General features: G+C 43.6%; 2 protein-coding genes across 17 annotated transcripts in view; both read left to right on the top strand.

Moving 5' to 3' along the window:
* The first annotated feature begins 496 nt into the window (after positions 1-496).
* Positions 497-3437, top strand: Gzmfl1 (Granzyme F like 1). 2 transcript variants are annotated; one of them, NM_001109646.1, is made up of 5 exons: positions 497-551; positions 1590-1740; positions 2183-2318; positions 2524-2784; positions 3176-3320. In NM_001109646.1, the coding sequence occupies exons 1-5, from the start codon at positions 497-499 to the stop codon at positions 3317-3319; spliced, it is 747 nt and encodes a 248-aa protein (NP_001103116.1). In that variant the 3' UTR covers position 3320. The 2 variants fall into 2 exon arrangements, with proteins under 2 accessions (NP_001103116.1, XP_063130741.1); XM_063274671.1 differs by lacking the exon at positions 2524-2784 and having other exon boundaries at positions 3176-3437.
* Positions 3438-6404: 2967 nt separating this feature from the next.
* Gzmn (granzyme N) overlaps positions 6405-9554 on the top strand; it is a 29906-nt gene continuing 26756 nt past the window's right edge. For 4 of the 15 annotated variants that reach the window (XM_039093674.1, XM_063274666.1, XM_039093668.1 and 1 more), the window contains exon 1: positions 6406-6471. Coding sequence is in view for 1 of the 15 variants with exons in the window: in XM_063274665.1 (XP_063130735.1) it covers positions 8289-8528; positions 8633-8675 (283 nt within the window). In the remaining 14 variants the exon portion in view is untranslated. Of the gene's footprint in view, positions 6472-8287; positions 8529-8605; positions 8676-9424 lie in introns of those variants that run through there. The other 11 variants (XM_039093675.2, XM_039093666.2, XM_063274664.1 and 8 more) reach the window with 10 other exon arrangements.

Below are 9554 nucleotides of genomic sequence, written 5' to 3'. Positions count from 1 at the left end.
AGGAAGGAAGGAAGGAAGAAGAAAGAAAGAAAGAAAGAAAGAAAGAAAGAAAGAAAGAAAGGAGAGAGGAAGGAGAGAAAAGAAAGGAGGGAAGAAAAAAGGAAAAGAAAAGGAAGGAAGGAAGGGAGGAAGGAAGGGAAAACCCAAAGAAACCAAAAAGCATCTTAGCAGGATGTAGAAGGGTGTAAGAGTTAGAAGAGGACACACTTGTCTCAGTGAAGCCACTGTGAACTTCCTGGCATCTCAGGCCTCCTCAACCACAGCCCCCACATCCTCTACTTTCTTGATCTTTATTCCAGTTTAGCTTACCACAGATGGTCAGTGTGGTGACAGTGTCATTTTAAGAAAAATTCCTTACGTAATGTGACGTCAATCAGAAGCAGAGGTGCATAGGTTTAAAATGACTGTGAGGTCCCTGAGCCCACACATCCTTCTTCCCCTTTCAAGGGCTGCGTCTGCTCTGCCCTCCTCCATCCTGAGCAGCCTTCCTGGGAAGATGCTACCAGTCCTGATTCTCCTGACCTTTCTTCTGCCACTAGGAGCTGGAGCAGGTGAGTGACCACCCCTGTGGCAGAGATGCCATCCCATGGCACATCGCTAGGACTGTTTGTGCAGCAGTGGTCAGGAATTGTCCTGGCGATGAACCTCGGGACCCAGACCAAACCCAGATCTGGAAATCTGGTATTCTCAACAAGCTCCAAGGAAGAGTTGTCTCAGAAATTTATTAGCCACTAGCTTCTTCCAAGTTTTCCCCATCACCTGGAGACTGGACCATCTTTAGAAAGAGAAGTGGCAGAGAATGCAAAGATACAAACTGTACATCATTAACTTGACTTCACTGGAGGGAAAGGCAGCTTTAATGACCTGCATTGGGGTGAGGCCACCAGTTCAATAATGTTAGCATCGTTTATTAAGTCCACCCTTAGCCCTGCCTAAGAAAGAGGCGCAGGTTGACAAGATCCTGCACTGCACACAGCATTAGCTTTGCAGTCTAGTTTTAGTTGGACTCTCCATTTCCTTCTGCAGGTCCCCAGCTATTCCCCTCTGGGACAGAACATTAACTACTCCAATATCTCTCTGTCTCTGAATCCCACCAGCCCTGACCCACCAACCCTCCATTTAACTAGAAGCCACTCATTCATGCAGCAAAAAGCATTTACTGAGAACCTGAAATGTGTTGCCAACAGAATAGTAGAATGTTAGAAAATCCACCACCATAGATAGGGCTTGGAGGCAAAGGGTGAGGAAATAACATCAATCAACATTATAGGGGTTAGGGTGCCTCACTATCAAAGAAAGACCAATGGTGATCCAATTAGGATCCCCTTGGTCCATAACATGATGAAAATATGAAGACATAGCTTATACCTCCATGTATTTGTAAAGCGTGACCTGGAAGATAAGGGCTACCCACCCATTCCTAGAGCATTTCCCTGAGACCTAAGAGTCATCAAAGATTATTCTATGTGCAAGGATTTCTCTCTGCAACAGTTTTGAGGGACTGCAGATCCCATTCCTAATTACACCCCCCTCCTGACCTCATATGCGCCCCCCCCAAAACCCCATATCCTTGCCCTTTTCTTTTCCAGAGGAAATCATCGGGGGCCATGAAGTCAAGTCCCACTCCCGCCCCTACATGGCCTTTATTGCATCCACGGATACCAACAGGAGTAAAAATTTTTGTGGAGGCTTCCTGATTCAATATAAGTTCGTGCTAACAGCTGCTCACTGCAGAGAAATGTGAGAAGTAGCTAGCCATGTTTCCCCAGATCCCCATAGGAGTTTCTGTCCTCCGTTGTGCATGTTCCCTTGAGTGCTTACTAGAAGGCAGAACTGTGAAAATTGAAGCCCGCTAAGCTGTAAATTTGAGACCGAAGAGCGAGTGGTCAGGGCCAGCAGCACACTTGAGTTCGTCAACTGCACTGGCCAAACCAAAGCAGTGGTTGGGGTTGAAAGTTCACATTAAAAGTAAACGCAAACTTTGGAAAATTGTCTAGATGCCAGAGGGAGTCCTTGGGAGTCTCATGTTCTTAGGAAGCAGAGAGCAGTATGCCTGACAGTGAGGACCTCCTGTGTCCTCAAGTTCCCCTAGCTAGTGCCCCACCCTGCCTACCCTGCCTTTCCCAGCTCCTGGGCTGCATCCTGTCTGACTACATCTCTCCTCTCTACTCTGCTCTCACAGTTCAATGATAGTCATACTGGGGGCCCACAACATCAGTGCACAGGAGAGGACCCAGCAGATCATCCCTGTGGAAAAAGCTATTCCCCACCCAGCCTATAATCCCATGGACCATACCAATGACATCATGCTATTAAAGGTGAGACCTGCCGCCATCCTACGCATAACTCCACCTATCTTTCACCCCCCAACATCTACCCTGGTACCTGTGCTCTGCTTGATGCAGGGCTTGCCCCTCCCTTCTGCTCTGATCCTGCTTTTCCCTCCTTCTATCCTGAATTTCAAAATATACCTGACTAGCATGATCCTAGCTTAGCTGGTCCCTCTTATGCTTTCCCAATCAGCTGAAGAGAAAGGCCAAGAAGACTAAATCTGTGAGGATCCTCAATCTACCCATGCGCCATGCCCGTCTGAAGCCTGGGGTTCTGTGTCACGTGGCTGGCTGGGGATTAATGTCTCTCAATGCCACTAAAAGACCTGCCCTCTTACAAGAGGCTGAACTGATCATCCAGGAGGACCATGAATGCAAAAACGTTTTCCGTCACTATTCTGAGACCACAGAGATTTGTGCTGGAGACCCAAAGAAAATACAGGATATTTTCCAGGTGGGGTTTAAGCATTTCACAGACAAAACGCATGGAGGGAGGAACCTGGTAGCAGCCTGAATGTGACAATGGCCAAACCCTCAAAACTACCTCAGAGAAGGTACAGCTCCAATGGGCAATTTTTAGTCCTTTGCATGGGTATAGCAAGAAAGAAGATGGGGAAACATCTGTCTTCCCAAAACAGTACAAATTACCTTAGAGTATCCCTGAGGACTTCAGGGAAAGCTTTGGACTGATAGAGAAAGAAAACGTGGGCCTCCCTGGATCCCTGGTACTGAAAGAAGTTGGAAAACCTGTCCTGGCCCTGATCTAAGAGTTAGCATTGCCAGGGAGAGATAGGGAGAGCAGAGCAAGGGGGAACCAGGCTCAATTCTCCTTTCTCCATCCACAGGGTGACTCTGGGGGACCCCTGGTGTGTGACAACAAAGCTTACGGAGTTGTATCCTATGGAAAAAGGAGGAGGATCACTTCAGGAATCTTTACCAAGGTTGTGTACTTCCTGCCGTGGATAAGCAGAAAAATGAAACTCCTCTAACAGGTGTTAAACCATCTGTACCCAACCAGCCTGTCTGACCTCAGGCAAGAACCACGTGGAGTGGGCATCAAAGGCTGAAAATTCATAATAAACAACCTCCAGTGTGCATATAACTGAAGTTCTTTGCTGTTTGAGCCACTTCATTGTTTGTGTACATCACTGGTCCAGGAGGACCTCCCCTGTCACTTCTGGGCTTTGCTTTACCCTCCTTCCCCAGCCCATCCTCTTACTGGAACTTCAGGCTACACAGTTCCCACCTATTTATCACCCATACATGGTGGGAGGTAGGGTGTTGGTTCTTTGGCATTTGGCAGAGAGTTGAACAGGCTTTGATGAAGAGTGATTTGTCCCTGAGAATTCAGAAGGCTGTGGGTCCTGCCACCCATTCAACATCCTGGACTTCCCTGTCTCTCTTAGGACAGGGGACCCTCACCACTTGAATTATCTGCTGTAGCAATGAGCTTTTCTATCAGGTTTCTATGCTCCCCAAAATAACAACTCTGAGACTGATTTATGTATGAATAAATGTTTAAGCCAAAAGCTTGGGTCTGTGCCCCAATTAGGGATTCCTTCTACACTTCTTCCCTTTCAGTCCAATAAAAGACTCTTTCTCTCACTATAACAAACTTACACAATATCAACATTTACAAAAACCTATCAGGTCAGATTTATGTTCACAATGTCCAGTCCATATGAATTTGACAACTTTGAAGCTAATATTCTATTATCTATCCTATCATGCTAAGTCCAGAGTTCTGTACCTAAATCAATTTCTATCATAAGTTGCATTACCAACTTAAACCTCTTCTTATACTTAACATTTTATTAAATCCTAAACAACTTAAACTTAATTCTGAGACTATAGCTCTCTAGACTTTAACCCCATCAGATACTTGAGAAGGAATAAATATTATCAGTAGCGAGTGCTGTAAAGCAGCTTCCAAAACTTTAGAAATGATAGAGAAAGCTGACTGCCTGGATAAGTTCTCCTAATTTCTCTGTGTCATCTTTAGCCTTCTGACCCAGAGTATTTGACAGATTATTCTGTGAAGCAAGAAATTATGAAGTCTTGATAGGCAAGGCTCAGCAGTCAATTTCCCTGTATCTTGTCTGTCCAGTTTGGACAGCCAGAAGTTGGATCAAGGGCAGTTTCTTGCCCAGTGGCTAACTTGCTACTTTTGAAGCAAACTCTATAAGGAGATTCTTCAATGTTAATTGCCCTCTTTGGAGCAGAATGGGTGTGCTGCCAGGAGCAGATCTGTCTTACTGTCAGAAAGATTACTAAAGATGTAAGGAAAACATCTTCAAATGCCATATTCTTTAGATCTCTGAGGATCTTGAAGACCACTTATCTATATATAGTATATATGAATTGTTTGTTTCTAGCTATTTACTATTTGTTCAACCTAGAAAGCATCTTCTGTAGTTAACTAAATTATTATCCAACATGACTATGAGTTTGATTGTTTGACTGCTAACTTACATTTATTAATTATCCTAAGCAGTTTTTAATAGTAGTTTTCAAAAGAACTAGAAATTAACACTGAATTTTAAAGGATTATATAAGTGCAATACCTTAAAAAGAGTTGATACATAATATGTTGTAACCAAATATAACCTTAATTTTGTATCAATTCACAAAGATCTATACCAATGTAACCAAATATAAGCTTAATTTGTATCAATCAATATGTGGAGACCTATACCAATGTAAGATTTTTGACTAGTAGTAGCTCTATAATTTAAGAGTAGGTTTAATATTCTACTGTTTGTTCCTATTATATCTCTTTTTCTTTTCATCCCCTCTCTCTCCTTTTCCACCTAACACTAGATAGGAGAGAAAGGAGGATACAGGAAAGAAAAAGAAAAAGAAAAATATATCCCTGATTCTAACCTCCTATGCTTTGCCTCCTCCCTAATCAAGATCATATTAAATTTGTAACCAAGCCCCCTTTAACAACAACAACATCTGTGATGGTTTGTATATGCTTGACCTGGGGGGGGCACTATTTGGAGGTGTGGCTTTGTTGGAGTAGGTGTTTCACTGTGGTCATGGAATTTAAGACGCTACTCCAACTGTCTGGAATTGAGTCCTCCACTAGCAGCTTTCAGCTTAAGATGTGGAACTCTCAGCTCTTCCTGCACCATGCCTGCCTAGATGCTGCCATGCTCCCACTTTGATGATAAGGAACTGAACCTCTGAACCTGTAAACCAACCCCAATTAAATGCCATCCTTTGTAAGACTTGCCTTGGTCATGGTGTCTGTTCACAGCAGTAAAACCCTAAGACAACAACCATCACCCATTGAAAGACCAAATCTCATTTACCCCACCATATATATATATATATATATATATATATATATATATATATATATATATATACTGATCTAATTCATCAGCCCCTTCCAAATTCCAGTGCATTAGCAGCTGTGTTATCTGTTTCACTGATTTAAAAAAAATTCAACTCAAAGTTAATAAAGCACTCTTCAGCCTACCTCTGGAAATTCTCATATCCCCCTTCTGTTCTGAGAGCATTTCCTTTAAAGTCCTGTTAGATCTCTCTCTACAACTGAACCTGTATAATATAAATCTGTAATATAAATCTGTAACATGTGTCATGATGTAATGTTTAAAATATTGTAGTAATGGGAGCCCATGCCCGAGCATCATCAGCTCCAATCTGCAAAGGCATCCCTAAGACAGCCACCATCTCTCATAAATGTGTGATCTCAGAATCATCCATCAAGGCAGAAACGCTTGGAACCCTGACTATCTATCAAATAGTACAGTATATCAACATGTGTACATATCTTAATTCTTCAAACTATAAAATAAAACACACATTTATTGTATGACATTGCTCTAAGATAGCATCATGAAATAGAATCTGGATTCTTAACTCAAAATGTTGTATCTCTATGAGTTGCCATTCTAATTCCTCAAGCTTTTGTGTTTGTTTGGTTTTTTTGTTTTGTTTTGTTTTGTTGGGTTTTTTTTTTTTTTTTTGAAATCTGGAACTACCTTTTTTGCTGTTATTTTAGGTTCCAGATTGGATTCTTCTGAAGGTTCTTTATTCTGATTTAAAGAATCCTCTGACCTCTGTTCTATGGCCTCCCATCTAAGATTCCTTCTTTCAGTCTTCTCCTAATGTAAGTCTGCTTATTCTGATATCTCTTAAAGATGATATACAAAATTGTAATCATTATTGAAAAAACAATTACTTGATGCTTATAAGTGAGACAAAAATTATTAGGGATCCAGATGCATTGTGTCATTGTGGATCTCTCCATTCTTAACTCAGAAAATAATTTTCCTTTCTAAACTCTCTCTCCTCCCTTTAGAGACTTTACTTTCTTATTTTTAAAGTACTTTCCCTATGACTTTTTATCCCCAGTTTACTTTTTCTTTTATTGTTTTCACACTTAATACCTTACCACTTCAGAAGTTTGGAGCCTTTTAGTCCCATGGCAGCTCCAGGAAAATCTGCAGGCACCTCAGGCCAGCACATGTCTGTGGCAGCTAACCCTGCCCCCTTAGCCCGTTCTCACAAGGCTGCCACTGCTGGTTCCCTAGAGCTCCCCCTCCCTTGGGTTGGTCTACTTCTCTGTGCAGCTGTAGGCTTTTCCTGAGTGGATCCAAATTGGGTCTCCAGCTCTCTTTATCTCACTAATCAATATTTCTCTGAAACCATGCCAGGCTTGGGAGAAGCCACGGCTACAGTGTGACCTCAAGCTCAGGTTGAAGAAATACTGCAGCTTCTTCTTGTACCCTCTGCTGGCTTTGCTGCCTTCTCTCTTAAAAGGCCAGGCCTACCATTCAGTTATCTCACAACTGCCTGACTTCCAGTCTGGCTCTCACGTCTGGAACTTTTGGCCTAAAGCCTGAATTGTTTTGCTGTAATCTTGGAGTCAATGCCCTACATTAGATGCCATCTATAGCTGTGCGCAAGCTGTTCTAACTGGCCTCTATGTTCCCCCAAAAATAACAACTCTGAGACTGAATTACAAATGAATAAATTCTTAGAGAGAAAGCTTGGGTACATTCCCCAACTAGATCATAACTTAATTACCCACTTGTTCTATTCTAAGTCCCGTCACATGGCTTGTTACCTCCTTCCAGGATCATGAATCTCTTCCTAAGCCTTCCTGGGTGAATCCTTCCCACACCTCTCTCTGTATCCAAGAAATCCTCTCTATACACCTGAATTCCCATCTCCTGTTAACTACCCAAGTTCATAGCCCATAAGCTTTCTTATTGACAGGGGAAGCTTTCAGACATTACACAAGAGATTCCCTTTACATTCTGCAGTCCAGAAGGCTGAGACATCCTTCTGATGGACCCAGGATCAACTCGATCCTGTTGCCCAGCCCAGCTCAGAGCTCAGTCAACTTCTATACCCCTTTATCGCCTTCCCGTATTTTCTATCCAACTTCCACTGGACACCAGTAGTTTCCAATCCAGGCCCACCTTCCCAAGGCCTGACTTAAGCCAGCCTTTCACTCTTCTACCTATAAGTCCTAACCACTATGGAGTCAGCTGTGTCTTGTATTCCAGCTAGACTTGGGCGGCAAGTCACCTGAGGCTCACCCCTTCCAAGTAGGCCTGGCTGGTTGAGCCCTTTTTCAACCCAAGTCTTTCATGGAGGTTAGCGGCTGATTCATGACCTCCAGTCTCTCAACAACCCTGCCTCAGCCAGGAACCTCGGCCTCCCCCTGCTGGCCACATGGGGATATAGCAGTTTATGAACCCTAGGGATCCAAGAAATGCTAGGCTAAAAGTATCTCTTGACGCCATCAACCAGCAGTTTTAGGTCTCTGGTTTTGTATCAGGCACATAGTAGACTCCTTTTTCACCTTCATCCTCTTGTTTCTCTAGACAGCTCATAACACGAATGGCTCTATATTTGGATTGCAAAGAAATAATGTTTTTAAATGTGATTAAATTTACTGTATTCCAACAGTGCCACATGCATGATCCTCTTTGGTTCAGAATGCAGTATGTGGAATTGGGAGAAAGCTGGAAACTCTCCAACCCTGTGTTTCTCAGTACCTCATATGGAGCCTTTATCAAAATAGGAGGGCAGGAGAAAGGCAAGCAGAGAGGCTTTAGTCTGCCTGACATTCAGACCCCACTGACCCAGCCGAAGTATAAGACAGTAAATGGTGACCAGTGTGACCCTGTACAAGTTTCTTACACAGAACTCCTGGTAAATACACTTTTCTTCCTTCTCCCTCCCACACTTTACATCCTGATCACAGTTTCCCTCTCTCCATGTCTCTCCAGATCCACTGCTCTCTTATTTCCTTTCAGAAAAAGCACAGCCAGGGATATCAACCGAACACAGCTTCACAAGGTACAGTAAGACTGGGCACAAACCTTCATATCAAGACTGGACAGGCAACCCAGTAGAAAGAAAAGGATCCAGGAGCAGGTGAAAGAATCAGAAAAAAATGTCCACTCCTACTATTAGGAGTCCTGTGAGAACACGGAGATACACAATCATAACACATATGCAGTGGACCTAGCTCAGATCCACAGAGGCTCCATGACTGTCATTTTTGTCTCTATGAGCCCCTATGAGCCCTGCCTAGATGATTCTTTAGGCCATGTTCTCCTGGTGTTCTTGACCCCTTTGGCTCCCAGAATCCTTCCTGCCCCCTTTCAGAGGGGCTTCTCCTGAGCTCCACCTGATGCTTGGCTGTGAGTTTCTGAAACTGCTCCCATCAGCTGCTGAACAAAGCCTCTCTGATGACAAGCGGGCCAGGCATCCAACTATGCGTAGAGCAGAATATCAGCGGGAATCACTCACTGACTTCTCTATATGGCCAGTTGTGTTCAGTTCTATCCTAGTTTTCTGGGCATCCAGGCAGTGTGAGGCATTGGCGTCCTCTCATGATATGAGTCTCATTTTGGACCAGTCCTTGTTGGGCACTGGACAATTCCTAGCACATTTTGTAAACAGGTCAAAGGTTTTGTGGCTGGTTGGTGTTTGAGTCCCACCACCAGAAGTCTCGCCTGGATACAGAAGATGCCTGGTTCAGATTCCATATCCTCCATTACTTGGAGTCTTTGCTAGAGTGGCCCTCATAGATGTCAGGGAGTTTCTAGTGCACTAGGTTTCCACATCGCCCTGCTCCCCATACTCAGATCCCAGTAGTCTTCCCTGTACACTCTCCCTTCATTCCACCCTCTCTACCTGACTGTTTCAGATCACACCTCCGTCCACCTCAAT

The sequence above is a fragment of the Rattus norvegicus genome, chromosome 15, assembly GCF_036323735.1.
Source record: "Rattus norvegicus strain BN/NHsdMcwi chromosome 15, GRCr8, whole genome shotgun sequence".
NCBI lineage: Eukaryota > Metazoa > Chordata > Mammalia > Rodentia > Muridae > Rattus > Rattus norvegicus.
This window is presented reverse-complemented; position numbering and strand designations above follow the sequence as displayed.